At 37.9% G+C, this 22077-nt stretch overlaps 1 protein-coding gene across 3 annotated transcripts in view; it reads left to right on the top strand.

Annotated features, from left to right (window-relative positions):
* LOC126366579 (glutamate receptor-interacting protein 1) overlaps positions 1-22077 on the top strand; it is a 347130-nt gene that overhangs the window by 302024 nt on the left and 23029 nt on the right. For all 3 annotated transcript variants that reach the window (XM_050009726.1, XM_050009725.1, XM_050009727.1), the window contains 3 exons: positions 18640-18849; positions 19072-19316; positions 20185-20477. In XM_050009726.1, coding sequence (XP_049865683.1) covers positions 18640-18849; positions 19072-19316; positions 20185-20477 — 748 coding nt within the window. The remainder of the gene's footprint in view (positions 1-18639; positions 18850-19071; positions 19317-20184; positions 20478-22077) is intronic.

Here is a 22077-nt window from a genome sequence, read left to right as displayed (position 1 = left end):
GGTTACTACTTACTGATGGAAGTACGTAGTCGTTACATGAGTCATGTCAGGGGCCTATGGCGGCTAAATAATAACCCTGACACCAGAGTTGATGAGGTTGGTATTCCACCTCACAACCCACACGATAAGAAGAAGTTTGCTTTCGGTATAAAAACACGCGCCCGTCAAAATGATTGAAATTGAACGGCCTCTATTCAAATATAGAATGGGTACTTAGAACAATAAACTGTTTAGGTAAACATAATATATTATTAGTCTTTACCTGTGTTACGTCCGTAATAACAATTGCAGCAGTAGTTGTCATTGATTACTTGTGGCTCTGCCTGTTTATATGTGTGTGGATTGATTATTTAAAGAGACGCTGATTGTTTTGCCACTTCGCATATAATTCAGTTTTAGTAGACAATTACAAAGGTTACAAACACGTCCGACAATAAGAGAAGATTGATGAATGCAAATTTAATTTCAAATAGTAAAGATTTTTTTTATAACCTTTTTTTAAAAGGTATTTTTATGTTGCAATTGTCAACACTGCCCACCCCATTAGATAATACGGGCGTGAGTTAATTTATGTATATATGTGGTTCTCCATGAGGTTGTTACAATATACATACACAAACTCACGTTTATTTCCCATCGGGGTAAGCAGAGACTATCGAAATCATTTTCATTTACTTCGACCCAGACACACTTCTTTCGCTTCCACCACATTCATTAATCGTTTCACACACGCACGTCGGTTCATAGTAGACAGTACTAAACATTTTACATACCTATACAATTAGCAAAAGATACCTTTTGTCCATCCATGATATTGTATACAAATAAATATTACAAATAAGGTTTTTTATGCAGACTCTACAAACATGTGCACTGTCAAATGACTCACAAATAACACGCAATGGTGTGAGTCAGATAAAAGGGTTAAATTCTGACACGGCGGCAGTTCGAAGCAAGCATATAATTTTGAAAGGAATCACTTTTTATGGTTCCGTGACCATTATTGCAAACGGAACCCTTAAATATAATTTAATGGAGTAGGTGCACTGTGATTGAGGTACAAACGTCATATGACTGCGTGAGTCAGCTAAAAGCATTGTTATATACAGGGTGTTAGTGACAACGCAACGAAAATATTGAGGGGTGAATCAGACCTTGATTCTGAGTTGATACCAAGTCGAATTTTTTAGCGCAAAAGTAAGGAACTGAAAAAAAAATAAAAGACACAAATGTTTGATATATACGTATAATGATATTAACTCAGAATCATGTTCTGAATCATCCTCCAAAGTTTTGGTTACGGTGTCACTAACACCCTGTATACATCATGTATAATGATGGTATTACTTATATAGAGTAAACCACACACTGGGTTCCAAATTTAAAAAGACATCGTAGCCGAAAAGATAAGATGGATGTATATACTTGACATCTTGGAAAGTGAGTGCTCAAAATCGGGAGGATTGGAAGAAAAGGAGAGATGCCTTTGCCCTTCAATGGAATTGTGTAGCTCTTTCACGCCATCCTTTCCAGTCCTATGAAAGCCTCACTCGTTGTTTTCTGGCGATTCCGACCCCGCCGGCGTGGTCGACGATTTCCCTCATTCAGCGCTTATCGCTATCGACCCACTAGGGTCGATTAATTCTTTCAAATATTTTTCCTCTCAGACGACGCCCTGAGCCGAGGTTCGCGCCCAACTGGGCACCCTCAGGCCTGTTGTCTTAAACGTTGTACCGGGTGAGAGCCTTCAGCGCTCCCCATTTGTCCGGCCAAGTAGTTAATGCCATCTGCGGCAAATCTACAATAAGTCACGTAAAAAAAAAAAAAAAAGTTTTCTGGCGAACCTCAGAATGACACCAACGTGCCTCGATATCGCATACCATCCCCTAGCTTCTTCATCATGACACGGGTATTAGCCATAAAACACCTCGCTGGCCATCTAGGTGAGTTTTTCATCAGAGCCTCGTTTGGTGTTCAGGAGGGTGCATCGCGTGCAGATGAGGTTGACTTGGGTGACTAGGCGATATTGCCACCTTACACCCCTGGTATTTTATACCAAGCTTGTAATTCAAAAGGGTTTGTAAAAGGAAAGGCATTGAATAACTTCAGCTCCATAATCCTACCAAACATGTCGTAACTTTGACAAAAGGAATGTCTGAAGCCAATAGTATCCCTTACACTAGGGTTGATAGATCACACGAAAGATGAAGAAAGTTCCATAAGCCCTTTTGATATTCATCATAGGACTTCAGTAACATGGTCGGTGACTTTGCAAACTGACATATCTGCATTTTTTTGCAAAAATAATGCGTTTCTTATTGACAATGGCAAAGGGTGGAAATAAGATTCGCCAAAAAAATCAGTTACGTCAGTTAGCGACGTCAGCGACATGTGTGACTGCAAGGTGTCATTTGATAATTTGTAGCTCTACCTACCCTGATGGATAAACATTTGTAAACACACCCTACTCCCAACTACTTCTATTCGCCATATTGGAAACAACAAGTGCTTACTTAAAGCAAATTACCATAACCAGAAGTAAAATTAACATAGCACAAAGTACTTTTCAGTAACTTGTTTCCCGTACTTCAAAGAATGTTAGGAATCCTCTCATGCCACAAAGTGAGGGCTCTTTCACAAATGAAATGAAAATGAGGAGAATCCATTTGGGGAAAATTGTGATTCTGTCTGTTACAGCTCTACTTGAGATTCGTATCGTGTGAAAAATATTGAAATATACAAAGCGGGATTGGAAGACAAAAATATATCTGTATGGTGTAAATTATGAGAAATTCACTATTTTTATCTTCTATTTTCCTTTAGAAATCTACGCTGTCTCGGCCCATTGCGTGAGACGTAGAGCGGTAAATTCAAGCGTATGGCGATGTATAAGAGCGTTCACGCAATAGCATTGTCAGGCGCGTTTCATTGACTTGAGATGGTAATTAGAAGATATCTTGCTGTAATATTTGATATTGGATTGTGTTCGTTTACCAGGCCATCATCCATATTACTTAGTAATCAATCTTTTCGGAGTGTGTTGGAAGGTAGAAATGATAACATAAAAAGTAAAGTAGCTGAACTTTTTTTATTGCTTCCATGTCAGCCGAAAAACAATTTCATAACAAAACTAAATACTTAAATCTAATTGAGTCAACTTTCAGTACACAATAACCACTCTTTTCTCACAGAAAATCCGTTGATAGTTTAGACTCTACTGCTGTAGCTTCATACAGACATTATCCAATATTTCCTACTAGTTATATACACCTATGCAATACAGGTAACTAAGCCAACCTATTTTCTTTAACCCAAACGAAATCCGACGCTAATCCTTCTCGCTCGCGCTTATCTCATACTCCACTCTAGTGAAGTGGCTTACGCTGAGCTTCTGAATTAAAGATAGCACACGTAGTCAGTAGCTCTGACAATGATTCACTACATCCGACTTTTTGAAGTCGGACTCTGTCTTTCTGAAGTACAAGTATGTCGAAATGTAAATTGGTTTTGAAGTAGCGGCTTCGGGGATGTCGTTCGTTTTATGATTTAGTTGTTTTCTTCATACATCATGAAGTAACCCACACCCGAGGAATATGTTTACGAAGTAAATTTTACGGTCAGACTATCTTTTTCTTGTTCTTGCAAAAACTTGGACCTGTCAAATCCTCTGTGGACTCAGGAAAAAACAGGATAACGCTAGGAAGACGATGATGTTGTTTTTCTGGTTTAAAATGGTCTCTAGGTATATTCTTTTTATTCACTGGTAATAGGTTATATAACTCATTTGCACGTCCATAATAAGAATCCATCTAAAGACCTTGCTTCAAAAGTGGCTGTAAGTTGTCTTCTGATTGCTTGCGGCTCTGACGACCCTGGTTTCTGGGCATAAGCCGATTCCCTTGCTTGCGTTTTATGTACGTATGTGTGGCGTATCTAAAGTTATAGTAACGTTATACAGTATTTTTTTTAAATGTTACGGTAGTAACCGTTGGCCGCAAATGTGAATTCTTCCCAGTATTTGTTTAAAATTAGAACTACATACTCGTTCTTGAATTTGAATTCTTACTGGCCAGTACATGGGGCAGTATTAAGACTCACAAACAACTCGACTTGTTTCGAATTTCGAATCACAAAGTCCATTCAGCCATTTTGGTACACGTACACATTTTATTTCGTAGCTAACCACTATTCCTGAGGACTTATGAGTAAAACGTGAAAGTTGCAAAATGTTGCACTTGCTAACATCTGGTTTCCTAGAAACGCTTGACCTAACTTTTTAGTTTAAAGTCCGCTGCGTGTTAGGGCGTGAGGTGGGTGATTTAACACGGTTCCTTTAGTTACACTTTCTCACTATTTCTGTGAAGGACGTACAGTCACGAGCATATTAAAATGTATACAGTTTTGTACTATGGTACATTAAATTATTTGACGTAAAGTGAAACGTCAGGTTCAGTTTGTGCACAATAACAAACTGAATCCAATGCCTCACTTTATATCAAAACTTAATGTGCTATGCTGACTTAGGAAGGACAGGGCATATTTGAAATGTGCTTAATTAATCCATTTCATTTGATAACACGCTACAATTAGAAAAATAAAAATGTCCTCCAGAGGGCGCCACATTCAATTTAGCGTGAAGTCACATAGCATTTGTTATATTCTCACAAGTGGTATAGAAGTTAGGTTGAAACAGACGTGCATACTCACATACATACCTACGTAGCGGTCAAACACATAACCCTCCTTTTACCTGGGCCCCAGTCGGGTAAAAAGGAATGGTCTGCTCTAAGAAAAAGAAACACTTTTATAAATTCAATTTCAAGGTGAGCCTCCTCGGATTTCAATGATTACTTAATTTATTCCAAAAGAAAATTTCACTTTGTACAATAATAAAGATTTAGATTGCACTTTAGAGAAATCGATATTTTTTTTTCAGGCATCGTTTATAATAATAATAATAATAAAAAAGTTTATTTAGGTGAAACCTACGACACACATATACATATTACAATATTTCTTAACAAAATAATATTCGTCAAACATTCCTCTCCGAGTTGTTCCAGGCGCAAAGGTCCCCATTAAACTCGCCGCATCATTCACTCATTTTTTCAGAGGTGAAAACACTTCGATATTGTTATTCAAATCTCGTTCCTTGTAGTACAGAGTAACTCAATAGCAACGACTAATCTATTTTTGCTGTAGCCTCGTTGAAAGAGAAGTAGGTAATTATTCTTTTTAAATTTTATAGGCTGTGATGCGTCAACGGTGGCAGAGTTGGTTGCCAAAACGGCAGGTGATAGGCGACTGTGTTTTTGCTTGGGGTTTTTCCTTTTGATATAAACCGTAAGTAAATAATGACTGTCATTATTTTTTGTATTATAAACATTTATTTAGTTTTTTACAGAGAATTAAATTCTTTCTTCTACACATATTGCAGGAAAGTAACAAAAACAATGAAAATGTACGTACCAAAAGGTGGGCGTATCTTTAAAAGAGATCTCTTCTAGCCGACCCTGCAAAATAAAAAGTAATTCATTAGTTGCATTAGTTGAAGTGTGTTCCTTAAAGTATATTTCTTGAGCAGTTTCTTGCTTTTCAACAAAATATTTTCAGAAGTAGTAATAGATCTACCTACATACCTACTTGTTGATAAATGCATTAAGTATTTTTACACAATAATGTTGTATTTAAATATTTGATCCATAGTTCTGAGAGAATTTTGTTACAAAAATATAAAAATCGCGATAAGTTCTTTTTTCAAATAAGTTTTTGAAATAAAAATAGTATTTTTTAAATCACATTTTCAATCGGATTGGCTACGAAACACGGTGGCGGTGGCATTTTAGTGGGTTCTTGATGGTACTTGACCCAAAAACAACGGCGCAGCTTACGATGAAATTGTAGCTGAAGAATTGTCTTAGAAGTAGAACAAGACATGCTTTATCTTGTTAATAGATCAGGTGTCTGACATTTTGCTGCGATAAACTCAGCTTCTCAGTTTGTTGGTAAGACAAAGCTCTTTGCTAAGACTTTTGTCGCGATGCTGTCGCGCGTTTGCATCGATACAGTTGCGATGCGCTCGCTAGCTGTGTGCTCTCGCCCACATAATCACGATCCATTCACGTTACAAACGCGACACTGGTGCAATTCCTGCAGATGCCATCTAATTTTATTTTAAGTTATACCTGTCATTTTCTTATCCGCTGAAAAGAAAGGGACGGATCGATAGGCATAAAATTTATGGAACACACGTCAATTTTAAAAAGAAATCGAAAACAATCGTCTAAAAATTTTACATCGGCCAATAACCCGACAGAGTTAAGTAGACAGCACGTCAAACGGAGTGCATACCAGCGAGATGCCTATTTTATTCGCCTGGGTTATTCATTCGTTTTAAAATTAACTTGTTGACAATCATCCGTCCTTTTCCTTTTAAATAAAATTAGGAGGTGTCTGCAGGAATCGGGGCCACTGTCGCGCTTGTGTCGCGATGCAGACGTGGTTGTCTGTCTGTGTAACTGTATCCGCTCACGCATCATCCTCTCTTCTTTCCCCCATGTTGTCAGACACGATCACGCGTTACCATTGAAACAGGCGATGATGTTATACGTTGCAAATGCGACTATAGCGCGTTTATGGCGCGGCAGTCGCGTGTTTACGAAACTGCACCGTTGTAAAAAGTTGCTGTTCGCGAGGACCCTTAGGATGAACGCAGATCCTGACGCGCCACTCGCGCCACTATTGGTGTAATTAAAGGATGGAGATGATACATACAAAACTGCAACTTCAAACTTTATCCCCCGTCTTAGTAACCATTGTTTTTTTGAGAGTTAGTTTCCGAATGCATGTTGGATCTTAAAAGTTTAGCTGTGAAGAAAATTCTTGTGGAAACCCATACTTAACATGTATAGGGCTGGCCTTCCCTTGCGGTTTAGATGGCAAGACAGGCAGTGGCTTTTGTAAGAAACCGGACTTGTCAAATCTTCAGGTTAGGTAAGCGGACATTGTGGAAATTGGGATCACGCTAGAGATGATGTTTGTTACGTCACCGCTTCCGCTCCGCTCCGCTCCGTTCCGCTCCGCTTCGTTGTCGCTGCGCACTGCCCGCTGTGCTCGCAGCTTTCCGTAACCTACTATGAAAACTGTAGAATCCAAATTATCATAACATCGTACAAGATTAAAGTTTCCCATTAAACTTTGTGAGAGACTTCGCGAAGATTTGTAAATAATATGCAAATGGCGGGAAATAAAATACTCTTACACTCGCTGCCGACCTTCGCCGCCAGATGTCACTGTGCTTTCGAGAAGTTTGTAATTTATTCAGGCGTCGTTGATAAACTCGTTTAAACTATTTATTTTCTTAAATAATGCCTAGCGAAATGACGTAGACTATAAAATTGTTATTGAGAAATAGATTCCATCAAGTTTGTCTTGATGAATACGAATAACTACGAGGTAAATGATATTTTGACATACTTACCTTTTAAATTAAACATAGGTGCATATGAATTTTGTATTTAAAATACAACTTTCTCTTCTAAAATCGATCCTCTTTTCTTATTAACTTTCTTACTTCTACACCACACACCAATCAATATATTAATAATTATAAGTTGAATTCTAAAATCTCTCTTTAAGAGTTACAGAAATAGTAAATTGTGTCATTCAATAACCTTGGAATAAATAAAATTGTGTTTACTTGACAATTCATTATCAAGCTCATTTTGAACCAATAGTTACGATTTCTGTATATAAATATCTTGATATAAAAGAGCATTGACCCTTAAAGCCCTGAACCGTTTGGTTCGAACTTTGAATGAGATTTAATTTCCCTTCTACTTTGTTCCAAATTTAAATCTAAAGAATGTCAAATAAATTTTCAGTTTTACGCAAATCCATAGAGATTTCATTTATTTTTGACTAGATTTATAGTAGTTTTGCCTCGGATATTATTGCATTAAGACGTAAGTAATAAGTAAGGTCAGAAAATGTATAATATGACTGATTTTTATCAGCTTTTTTGTAGGTATTTTTTTTGTGGACGAAATAATAATTGCTCTAAAAAATTAAAACTCTACAAAGACAATTACTTGATTTGACTGTGGAAGTGATGTTTGCTTTAAAATATAAATATTACACAAAACTTAGTAATAAAGCCACGTGTTATACAAAATTGCTTATCTCATAATTATCAAGTATTTATTGTATGGTTGTCTTTTCTATAAATACTTTTTATGGTACAGTAACATCTCCAAAGAGTCTATTAGGCGCGCACTGTAAAAGGTGCGTACTTCTAAGCGATTGTTAGAGCTGCATTTTAAACACTTTGAAAGTCGATTCTTTCCAGATCACTTAAGGGAAAGAAGTGTTCCGAGCGGATCTTTTGAATTAAAGATAGCTCACGTTCTCTGTTACTCAGCAAAAGAGAACGGTTAGAAACGCCCGCTGCATAAGTTACACTTTCGCGCGAGACGCGACAAATGACGTGGGCAATAATCTGGAGTCAAATTTTAGATAAACGCCATGAGAAAATTAATTGAAATCCTCGTGTTTTCCGAATTCATCTATCGTTTGTCGCGAAAAAATAAATCATCAAGAGATAAGTAATAAAAAGTGTAAATCATTTTTAGCATGCACTTATAAAGGCTTTATAATTACGTGTCGTCTGATATGTTAGTCGTTTTGGTACTCAACATAGATTTATAGATTTCGACTCCTGACAATACGTAACTAACCTAAATATTTACCTAATAGTAAATTCTGTTATGGGTTGCTTTATAAAAGCTAGATGCGTCAAGGTAAAGTCGAGTTTGCCGATCAGATCGTGTGGTCTAATAACAAATCGGTGGGGCGTAACCATGGTAACCATGGTAACCACGATCTCGAGCGAGTTGGTGGAGAGTAACTATGGTAATCATCCATGACCTTGACGCATGTAGCCCGATGGACAGGGTAATGTAATAACCGCTTATAAAGAGTTGTGATTCTATGCCATATCATGCATTCAAAGTTTAAGAGCTAGGTTCTTGTCGGTGGAGCTGTTTCCAGATTTGTCGATCCTTTGCAAGTTCTTTGATCTCCTTGTATGACGAGACATCGGCCTTTTTGCTTTTATTGATCTAAATAACTTCATCTGGGCCGTCCTCTACACCGTTAACCCCCTTTTCTCTCTAATACAACTTGTGTTAAATTATCGTGGCTGGGTTGTCCAAATATTTTACCATCTTTATTAAAATTTATGGTTACAATATACATGGCAAAACAGTGCCATATGTATTGTAACCATAAATAGATAAAAACCTGGGAACTTAAACTAGTGTCAAGGAAGTGTTGCAAAATTAAATGTTAATTTTATTCCACATAAAATTTGATTTATTATCAGATTATTCTTTGCGGAGTTATGAAGGAAATTGTAGCACAGAACGTTTATCCTCTTAATGTGACAGTAATGTGAAAGCTTGGTTTTGTAAACTGCATTTGAAATTGTTTATAATGTTAAAACATGCCTAATATAAAAATAGTGAATTCTCGTTCAAACGTGGAACGCCTGTTGATAGAATGGCAACCTTCATTGACAAAATTAACGTTCTGGCTGATTAGATTTTAGAGTTTATTCTTAATTCAAATCATAATAAAATTCGAATTTATCTCTGGTTTCGTTCAAACTTCATTCAATTCTCCTTTTCGACGTTTTTTTACAATAGTACGTGTTAACCTATAAGCAAGCACAGATACGTTACTAACAAAATGTATGCATAATTAATGCACATAATAACGGGTTCTTACCGCGTGTAAATGGGGATATGAGACTCCCGATATTTCGACACTGTTGCAAGTGCCATGATGACGGGATGACTGATATCCCATATATCGGGAGTCTCATATCCCCATTTAAACGCGGTAAGAACCCGTTATTATGTGCTTTAATTATGATAATAACCGCGTAAACTTAAAACAATGTATATAAAATGTATGCAGTTGTATAAACGCTCCTCATAGGTTTCAAATTACTGCATACTTTTTTTTGTAAGTTTCTTTTTATTTTTATACCTTTTATTTTTTAATGTAAGATCTTTTTGTTTCTTTGTCTGATTTTTTTGCTGATATTATTGCGAAATAAACATTCTCTTCGTCTCTCTTTCTCTCTCTTCTCTCTAAGTCAAGACCTCTCCAAACAAAAATATCACGCGCATATTCAGAATAGAATAGATTATTGCGTAAATTTTTAACCACGCTCGAGGAACCTCATCATCACCAGCCCATTAACGTCCCCACTGCTGGGGCACGGGCCTTCCCTATGGATGGATAGGGAGATCGGGCCTAAACGGCCACGCGGGCCCAGTGCGGATTGGTGGTTATTAACGACTGCTAATGCAGCCGGGACCAATGGCTTAACGTGCCTTCCGAAGCACGGAGGAGCTCGAGATGAAAACATTTTTTTTGTGGTCACCCATCCTATGACCGGCCTTTGCGAAAGTTGCTTAACTTCAACAATCGCAGACCGAGCGCGTTTACCACTGCGCCACCGAGCTACCGCTCCGCTGCCGCTCGAGGAACCTAATTGCATGCATTTACTTTTACATTTACTTAAATTTTATTTAAGGCGGAAATTCTGGTGGCAAACGTCGTATCTGTCGCGTCGTAACGTCAAATATTCAAATTGTACCGCGACCGCATTTACATGCAGAACGCTCCAAAGTGCTGTGAACACAGTGATACCGGGGGGTTGCCGTATATCTCCTCCCCTCTATTCCTGTTCCCCTCCAAGATTAATCTTAAATAACAGGAGCGAACAGCTCTTATTACAGGAATTCTGTAGAGGGTGTTCTGTTCCTTCGCTCTTATCTTGCCACGGTTTTTTTGTATAATTTTGAGTGAACTACATCGGCTGACCAGTCATTGATAAAACGCTACATGTTAGTGATGACGCCATACTCAGCTGAAATTAGCCGATTGCCTCTTTTTTAAGCTCGGTGTGCATTATATTTAGTGACTACTAAGTCTAGCGGAGGGTCCCTGGCTTTGATTCCAAGCGAAAAATCTGGACCCGACTGAACCGATGTAGGACCAACCACGGACAGTCAAACCATCACCTACATAAATGGGGCTTAAAGGAGTTACCACACTGTGAGTGTGGTCACCCGGATCAAACCGTATCTCACATAGTGAACGAGTGCCCTCTGCACCGGTTCCCAAGTGGTATAGCCGAGCTGCACTATGTGACGGATGCGGCGGAGACTTGGTTAGGGGAACTTCAGCTGGATATAATGATCCACGCAGGTTATTTTATTTTTGTCTGCCATACGCAATAATAATAATAATAATACTAAGTCTAGTACATAATTCAAATTCAAATTCAAATTATTTATTTTCAGACACAGGTCCATAGATGTTAGTAACAATGCAAACTTAAATCTAGGGTTAGTATAAAACAGAGCAAATGAAAACTTAAGAGAGGTGGAGCTTCACCCATCGGCGCAGCAATGGGGAGTCCCACTTATCAGCGAACACACTCAGAATGGTGTTGGTAACGCCGCGGAGCCGCGACAGCAAGGAGGCGCTGCGCTTCCGCATAATGGCATAGAAGTCATCAATGCGCGCCTCCGCAAACATGCCCGACGCACTGCAGCGCCACGGTCGCCCCAACAGCACTCTGGGCGCGTTATTGTACTGGACGCGCGTTATTGTTGTGGATAATATCACTTAAAGAAAGCCATAGGTACAGAAACTAGCTAAGGATAGCTTTTATAAGGTGTGGATCAACAAGAAAGGGAATCCACTACACTCAACAAAATAAATATCCAGAAGTCAATCCCTTCGTATACGGAGCAATCGAGTAACACGGGCAACAGAGTATATAGGATGTTAGTGACATCGTGACGAAAACTTTGGAGGATGTTTCAGACCACTATTCTGAGTTGATATCAAGTGAAATTTCCGAAAAAAGAACATAAAAAATATTAAAACACATAATAACGAGTTCTTACCGCGTTTAAATCAGGGAAGTGGCACGATCACAACAAAAAACAATTTACTTATAAAAAATATTTTATAAAGCACTTAAAATGTAGTGTTATTTTTAATTTTAGTAAATAATAATGACATATTATGAAAGAATATCAATGCACATCAATATTGCACGTAGGTTAAGAAACACACCAACCATCGATTTAAGTACAATCACGTAGACGTTCTAAAACTTTATTCGTTATGGTATACTGACACCCTGTATACTTACATCACTACAAGTCAATAAAAATCGCTATAAATATCTTGGATACTCCGATACTGAACTCATATAAAGGGTGTTGTAACTTTATTGCGTATAACGTGATAATATCATAATACAGGCCCGAAGGGTCGAACGATGTATGGACGCTGTCCTTAGATGGAATATGATCGTAAAACACTTTTTGTTTGGGCAAAATACATAATATATTTTGCCGTGAAATGTGATGCTGAAAAAGGGTGTTTAGGTACCTACGTATCCTAAATAGGTATACTTCGTTTTATGTACTAAACTTGGCAAAATTGGACAGCCTCTGTGGTCTAGTGGTGAGAGCGGTAGGCTCATGATCTGGAAGTCCGGGTTCGATTGCCGATGGCAACATTGGTGAAATCACTTTGTGAGACTGTCCTTTGTTTGATAAGGACATAGCAGGCTTGACTCATCTAATTGTCCGATAAAGTAAGATGATTCCGTGCTTCGGAGGGCAGTTAAGACGTTGGTTGCGGCTATTAGCCGTAAAAGCACCTCCATCATTCCGCAGTGGGGCAGCGTGGTGAAGTATGCTCCATATCCCCTCCGGTCGATCGAGGGGAGGCCTGTGCTCAGTAGTGGGACGTATATAGGCTACTCATGTTATGAACAAATTGATAGTAGGAGTGAACTCTTCATTTTTTCTTTGTGTTATTTTTTTCTATATATTGAAAAGAGTTGCTCATTAATTACATCACTATTAAAATAGACTGGAAATCACTACAATTATTGAGTCTACTCAAATTACCTTATATCTTTTGACTTCGCAATAATATAACTTAATAATTACTATGGACTACGTATCAAAAGTTGCTTCAAATTGTCTACCAAATTAAAAATAAATTGAAAGTTGGCTCTGTCCACCCCATTAAGGATCGCAAACGTGATTTTATGTTCCGTCTAATTGTCTACTAATAAATTCCCAGCGATTATTGCTTTATCAATACCGTAACTATTTGATAACATTTTGTATCTACACGCTAAGTGCCAAGTGACATTAAATTTGCAATTTTCTATTCCAACCTAATTTGCAATCGTAAATCTTGCTTTATTAGCTTACCGATAGAGCCCAAAGCACATTGAAATTCAATTCCATTGTGTACTGGTAATGTTGAATATTATGTAGAACAAATGTGCAATTTACATTCGTTTAGAATACTATGGTGCGCTTTATAATTATGATAATGATTGGGTAAATTCTTACGATAAGCACTGTCATCAATAAGCAGTAATATTAGTACTCAATACTCTAGATAGATGGCGTTGGCCGCGGCTTAATGACGATACATAGATCGGAAGAATTTCGCATGGACGGTCACGAGCATTAATTAATATGTATATGTCGTGGCTAGATCATAGAATTGATCATTTCATGATGTGCTCGATCATTTCATGAAATGGTCATATTTCATGAAATAGAATATCATTCGTTGGCCACATCATGATGTAGTTTAGCCAGATCAATGAACACAAAACGTTTAACGATATGAGCAACTAAATGCATGATTACTTCATGATATGGCCAAACGTTGGCAATCATATCGTAAAATTAGTAACATTATCCACCGATAGTGGCGCTGGCGTCGATTATATTTAAAAATTGATTGATATTATAATCGATGAATCAATGTTATTGTTCAATTTTCCATATCGAATAGGTACATAATTTAGAACCTAAGAAATTAATCGACTATTCGCATTTTTATTACACCACATAGCATCGACACCGCCTACATTAACGATATGGCCAAACGTTGATTGATATATCATTAAACGTTGACATTTCAACGATATGGTCAACTTAAGTTGGCCATTTCATGAAATATGACCAATTCATGAAATGGTCGACCACATCATGAAATGATCAATTTTACGATCTGGCCACGACATATACACTTTGGTACCATGTCACACAACTTTTTTGACAAATTGAACTCACTAAATGTCAAATATGTTAATGCGACAGAGTCCTAAAGTGGGTACATTCATGACTGGACAGGAGGAGGACCCGGTTGTGATATGGTTAACACGCTCGTCTCGGCTCTACAAGAACTGCGAGTTCAAGTCTTGTCCGAGTCAGATTTGTTTTCATTTAATTTTCTCTTTGTGAGTTTCCTTAATCACAGGTAAGTGCTATGAAAAAGAAAAACCATTTAATTACAGTTTGTCAAAGTACACCTGGTTGTTCAGTCCCTTTTATCTACATCCACGATGAACTTTCATCATCTTTATTTTGTAGGGGTGTGTGTGTAAATGCAGGACAAATGTCTCCCCATTTCACTTCACTCAGTGAACCATATTCGTACGTAGCTTACCTGTCAATACCAACCTCCTCACCTCAAGCGACACATCGTTGTAGAGGTATATAATTGAATGCTGTTCGCCTGTGAAGGGTCCAGCTACACTGCAATAGCATGTTTTAAAACACTAAAGGCCTCGTCGTCCACTGGTTGAGCGTTGGGCTCACGATCCGGAGGTCCCGGGTTCGAATCGCGGCGGGACATATCACAAAAATCACTTTGTGATCCCTAGTTTGGTAAGGACATCACACCACCTGATTGTTCAAAAGTAAGACGGTCCGTGCTTCGGAAGGCACGTTAAGCCGTTGGTCCCGGTTACTACTTACTGATGTAAGTATGCAGTCGTTACATGAGCCATGACAGGGGTCTTTGGCGGCTCAATAATAATCCTGACACCAGGGTTGATGAGGTAATTAACCTCACAACCCACACGATAGAAGAAGAAAACATTATTGAATAATACATCGAAACTCTTTCCGATTTTTGAACAATAAAACACGACTTCAATTACATTTGAATTGGGAACATTAACATTAAGAATGAAAAAGCTTATAATATTGACTGTAAAATGTAATTAATAATCCTTACCAACCTCATTCAAACCGTGTACGATTATCCATTAAAGTTTTCATGTGAAAAAAAAACTTGCGTAGTGTTTTGATTTTCTATTGATAGTGAGTATAATATATTATGCTTCTTATGTTCCTTAATATTTACAAATATTTCATAACAGCAGTGTAGCAATACCATATCAATCAAATCTTCCAGGATAGACGTTCGTATTGGCCCGTTGATTGAATCTTCAAGACAATCCCTTATAATACACTGTTCTTGATTATTATTGTTCATACGTGAACTGGATTAAGGGAACCATTTGATTACCGATTGTATGCTATTAGGTGTACGTATGTTTCAAGTTCACGGACGTAAACTTATGATTTACAAATTGTTTTCGAATTCGTGATAAGATTTTAATGATCATCATGTGCTCAGCGGTGAAGGAAAACATCGTGAGGAATCTCACATTCTCTGACTTAACCTGTCTTGGGCTGGTTTTCCCTATTCGATTTGGTAAATAAAAGAGGCAGTCGCTTCTTTAAAGACCGGTCTGGTCTATTCAATCTTTCAGGTTAGGTAAGTGACGCTTTAGATAGACAGATGAATACAACTCTCCTCTATAATTAATATTGGCGTGGGCAAAATCACATGTTATCAGGAGAAATCTTTCCAGCAGCATTCTTCTCTATTTCTCCCTAGCGCTAACCTGAAGATTTGACTGATCCAATCAAAAAATCAAAATCAAATATCGTTCATTTCCAATAAAGCATCATCACTCAGCAGAGAACAATATTATTGAAAGCTAAAATTATTATTAAAGTTCCAACGTACTATAATCTACCCAGTTTAGAACGTATTACTGCCAAGGAGAAGACTTGGTGCAGGAAACTGCCTCACGACAAGACTGACTTGTAGTCCACCACACCCGATAGAGATTACTGGCATTAATTTAATCTGATTATTAATTTATACCAGGGAAGATTCTTGTACGTCTTTTTCTGCTGTATTTGCTTTCAGTTGCAATTCAATAAGTGGAAAGGTAATACAACTATTCTTATTCAAATCCAAAGACGTTGGGAATGGGCTAGATTGAAGCTTTCATCCGATCTATGCTAATACACCGCCCTCGATTATGTCGCTCATACGTGGGTGGGATTAAGTGAACTATCATTGCTGTATTGGGGTTGGTAAGCTGTAATACATTCATAGATTTAGACTGTGTTCCTATGATGGACTGGGAGCGAATTAAATCATAGAACGTGTTTAGCTGTTTGTCTTCCATGCATGAGGACAGCCATTTTAACATGATCTCTCTCATGAAAATCTTTTTACGTATGCTCGTCAATTATAAATAGTCTTGACCAGTCCTTTCTCTTCCGACTCAAACTATTCACTGCTTAAATATATTATCATCATCCCCTTAGCATTATCCTTATTATTCACAGGGTCCGTTTACCTAACCTAACGAATTGACAGGTCCGGTTTTTATAGAAGCTACTGCCTGTCTGACCAGCCCAATACTGGTTAAGTCTCATACCTCCAAAAATGTATTTATCGGGAATGTAGGTTTCCTCACGGTGTTTTCCTTCACCGCTGAGCACATGATAATCATTTGTGATCCAAACATGAATTCGAAAACAAATTCGATGATCATTAGTTTAGGCCTGTGCTGGATTCGAATCTGCAACCTCAAAGTGAGATGCATGCGTTCTATTAACTGGTCTACCACGGCTCACCGCCCAAATCGCTCAAATATATCGCTCGGCTCAAATATATTATACTTACCAATAAGAATTACCTTTTCCAAACTTGCCAAGAACATTCCATCTACGATCAACCCCTGACCCAAATCGTATGCACTTCCTCAATCCGGACTAGCAGAAATCTACATACAACTACAGTTATTTACCCGATAACACGCAGTTTGTGGTCGCAACGACTTCAGCCGTCTCAACGAAGTCATTTGAATCGTGTCCAAAGCGTGCCTTGCACGTAACGGCATGGTAATATCGGTTATTCGAACGAACATAACAGGCAATGGATGGTAATGCTGCGGTAGTTCTGTTAATCGTACGAGATACTAAATTCGAAACAATTTATGTTCAATTTTTTTTTTAAATTTGAGAAACTGCAGTGTTGAAAGATAGTAGGAAAAGGTAGTACCTACCTATATAGACTGGTGTCAAAGACACGATCAAGAAAATGCTAATGAATTTAGATTTTTCTTGCAGCTTCTTTTCCCTAACTGTACATTGTGAGAAGCTGCAGTAGTTTTAGGCGAATCAGTCGCTTGTTATGTAATTGACGTTCTAAGTGTACCTATGTTACCTAGTGAATAAAGATATATTTTTATTTGTTATTTTTATATTTTGATACTATACAGTGGTTACCGTGATTTTATCTCAGATGACATTGTCTAGATAGTTAGTCGGAGTTCTGTCCTTGGTTGTATATCACTATTTGTCTGAAGACGCAAAAACTTTATTGACACTGTTAAAAAATCAAGCCCCTGACAGAATAGTTAGTCTTCAAAGGTTTTTCCAATAGCTCTTAAAAAGTTACGACACAACGAGTTATTTGTAATCGAGTTTAAGTTTACTTATTCATTTTGGAATCACGTTTAATGCTAAGCGTGATTTAGCGCGTCATTTCAATTAAACTATCTATTCAACTCCTAAATGCAAAGTTACAGACATAACATTCAAATACTAGTGGGTGCCAAAATAAAGTCACAAAGTCTACATTGAACGTCCTCGCTAACTTCAAAACCAACTAAAATTTTCCCGTGAATATTCAAATCCTCTGCAAGGGTCCAAATTTTATATTCATACAAACTACATTACGCCCTGACTATTATGACTATCAAATTATGAGCGCTCAAGGGAAGTGCCACTTCATATTTACGAGCCATTCTGATACTTTTATGAAGGTTGGAACTACTACAGTTTATGGGATTGTTAGCGCCAACCCATACACTTTAGCACTTCAAAGTGGAAACGATCATGGAGTTACTTTGTTGTCTGACGAGTTATGAGGCGTATATTTTTTCTAAAGCGCAATTCGCTTTACGACGATATGTAGTCGTATTTATTGTGTGTTGAGCGAGCCGTTACAAAGACAGAAACAATCGATTGTGCCTTCTACGTCTTTTTGAGCTAAAGCAATGCCACACGATGTGATTTCACAGCGGTGAAGCTCTGTTATTCGACATGCTGCCCAATGGAGTTGCGATGTCGTTGCGTGAAACGCAAGAGTGGCAACGTATGTGTGTCGTTTCTCTCATAAACAATTCCTGAGAACTCTTAGAAAAAGAGATTTAGAAAAAATCTATACATTAAATAATAAATTGTTTTTCTAATTAAACGACACCAAAAAAGAAACGATGTTTATTCATATCCCAAAATAGAAGTTATTATGGATAAAGTAGAAACCAAAATAAATTATTTATACAATATTGCCTGCCTGTACGACCTGCCTGCCTTTCATTCTTGGAATACTTATGTTTATTTTCGTTGTTCACAGGTCGCTCGGAGCCCGGTATAGTACCGTCTATTGTGGGGTTCACGAAGGACTCAGTGGCGCACGAGTCAGACAAACTGGCTCCCGGAGACAGAATTTGCAGTGTCAATGGAATCTCAACAGCAAGACTCACAAATGAAGAAGTTCTGCGATTGCTGGATAATGTTGAAGAAAGAGCGTCTTTGGAAGTGGAATATTATATGCCTAATTATGGTAGGTATATCTTATTCATCTTTTATCATTATTAAGAGTCAATTTTACTTTATTTATATTTCGTGTGTAATGGTGGATCAATGACCTTCGGAAAGAAAACGTTGGTTGCGGGTAGATGATCGGTCATTGTGGCGAGCCTTGGGGGAAGCCTACGTCCAGCAAAAAAAATAACATTGATCTTTTTTAGCGGTAGCATTTCTGTAACAACAATTCCGTTTTCAGCGTCACAAAACTCCCTATACATCACTACCAAGCTAGCAGAGGTACCGGTTGAGAAGATCAGTGGTTCTCTCGGCATTACTATCAGGGGTGGTCTTCCAGAGAACTCCGCACCCAGTGCGGACCTGGTTCTTAATAGCCGGTCTTTAGACGCGCAACCTCTTGTAGTGACACACGTCAGACCTGGTGGTGCAGCGTACAATACCTCGAGAATCAAACCTGGTGACAGACTTTTGAAGGTGGATCATGTAAGTATTCTATCTCCAAAAGTTTTTTTTTTATTTTATTCTTCAGCAAAAGAAAATTGCCAGAGTATAAATTGACATAAATACTTGCGGCGCAGATTTTTACGATATCCCGGCCCTCAACCCTCGAAACGCATCGTATGGCATGAAGTCATTGTGATTTGTAATGAAGAACGACGGACCGTCAACGCTCAGGCATCGCAACGCACACAACGTAACGTGTGGCCGTACCCTTATACCAATGCATCAGAATGCAATTTTCGATATTAAATTATTATTTAGAAGTAGTAAAGAAAATTTTAATAAATATATTATTATTAAACTTTTAATATATTTATAAAATTTATTTTATATTATGTTTTTTATTTAAAATGGACATAAATAAATATAGAAGCGACATGAATTTATTGTCGTAGTAAAAGGAAGAGGATAAGGTATACGTTAATAATTAGTTCTCGTTTTTATAATGCCATACTGCGAAGTTACCTTTATCTATATTGGCACTATTAAATATTTTGACGTATCCCTTACAAATATAAAAAAAATAAAGGTATCTATACAACACATCCAAATACTCCTAAAAAAATATGCCAAAGATCCTCTTATATTCAACGGTATAACAGAATTTATTTGTAGCCGCAAAAAAATATTCGTTTAAAATGGAACTGTATTAGTTTTTTGAAAAGCTTACAGTTAGAAAAACGTTGTTGATATAAATATACCCGTGCTATTTTTTATCCTTTTATATCGAAACTACGGTTCTTTTTGTCGAGTTATGCGTTTTCGGCCAAAGTTTAATTGGGACTGACGTTATTTTTCACGTTCGTATTTAGGCTGTCAATTCCGGACTGAAATAACGATGTTTTTTCAGATATCCCTCACAAACAAAACACTGTCGGAGGTTCACAACATACTGCAAAATTGTCCCCAAGTGACGAGTTTGACTATAGAATATGACGTCTCTATCATGGAGTCGGTGAAGCTGGCAACAGGGCCGTTGCTGATAGAGATAGAAAGGCCGTGCAATGAAGACCTAGGGTTGTTCCTGACGAACCAGAGGTACACAGATGAGGTCTACAGTTCCGGATCCGACACGTATCAAAAAGTGGGGAGCAATAATGCAATTTTTATAGACAGCATTTTACCTGCGAGTATATCTGACAGGTGAGTGCTTAACATATCATAACACAAGACCACGACTATAACCCAATCGGGGTAGTCAGACCTACATCCGTCGCAAGATTTATAAAGTAACCTACGCGTTACCGAGGTGAGTGCTTGCGTTTGTGTGTAATGTATTTTACGTACTAAATAGACTAGATGTGTGACCATATCTAACAATGATAAGTTTATACTTTGGAACCATGCCACATTAACTTCTTTGGCAGATTAAAACGAAGTCTCATTGTAAATGACAAAACATGTTAATGCGATAGAGTTCTAAAATATATTTTAGTTTTTAAACTTACCTATTGAAACTCATAATTTCATAAACAGCACAGACTAACACTGTTCGAAAATATCATCATCAGCCCATTAACGTCCCCACTGCTGGGGCACGGGCCTTCCCTATAGATGGATAGGGAGGTCGGGCCTTAAACCATCACGCGGGCCCAGTGCGGATTGATGGTTATTAACGACTGCTAATGCAGCCGGGACCAACGGCTTAACGTGCCTTCCGAAGCACGGAGGAGCTCGAGATGAAAACTTTTTTTTTTTGTGGTCACCCATCCTATGACCGGCCTTTGCGAAAGTTGCTTAACTTCAACAATTGCAGACCGAGCGCGTAGCCGCTGCCGCTACGCCACCGAGCCAAAAATATAAGAAAAAAATCAAAAATATAAGAAGTTCAGTTCAGTTCGAAAATATAAGAAGCGCGAAAATAATTTTCTATAAACAAGTCCAATTTAGCTAATTGCTAATCCACTCAAGGAATTAATTCAGAAGCACTTCCAACTCAAATGCTACTTGATGCCATCCAATAACGCTGCCATTTTCTAGCAATTTAGCTCACTTAGATTTTGGACTCATCCCTCACTATGACCTAGAATACACTTCTTGACAGATATTACTTGGAGTGTTAAATTTCCACTTGTATGAACTTCTTATCAAAAACATGAAACCACCTCACAATGTCACGTAAAGATTTATCAGAAAAATAATTAAATACAAAGTATAAAAACGTACCTAAGTATAAGAGTAGTAGTAAGTATTAGGTATAATAATAATAATAATAAACAGCCTATATACGTCCCACTGCTGGGCACAGGCCTCCCCTCAATCAACCGGAGGGGGTATGGAGCATACTCCACCACGCTGCTCCAATGCGGGTTGGTGGAGGTGTTTTTATGGCTAATAGACGGGACCAACGGCTTAACGTGCCCTCCCAAGCATAGAGTATTAGGTATAAAAAAATAATTAACTGCACCACGTTCCAATACACGCATGGAAAATATATCACACGATGCTTCGCTATTCCTAAGTTTACATAAATGATTATCTCAGCGGTGAAGGAAAACATCGTGAAATGCATTTTGCGGAGGTATGTGACGTAACCTGTATTGGGTTGGTTTTCCCTTCGCGGGTTGGGAGACCAGACAGACAGTCGCTTCTGTATAAAACCGGACCTGTCAAATCTTCAGGTTAGATAAGCGGACCCTGTGAAAAACGGGATAATGATAGGGGGATGATGAAGTTTATGTTTACATTGGGAGCTATAAAGTTTAGACTTCTTAATATTAAGTAATCTTATGTAGACAGATTT

This window comes from Pectinophora gossypiella, chromosome 5 (genome assembly GCF_024362695.1).
Source record: "Pectinophora gossypiella chromosome 5, ilPecGoss1.1, whole genome shotgun sequence".
Classification (NCBI taxonomy): Eukaryota; Metazoa; Arthropoda; class Insecta; order Lepidoptera; family Gelechiidae; genus Pectinophora; species Pectinophora gossypiella.
Note: the sequence above shows the minus strand (reverse complement) of the source record. Positions and strands in the feature narration are given on the sequence as shown.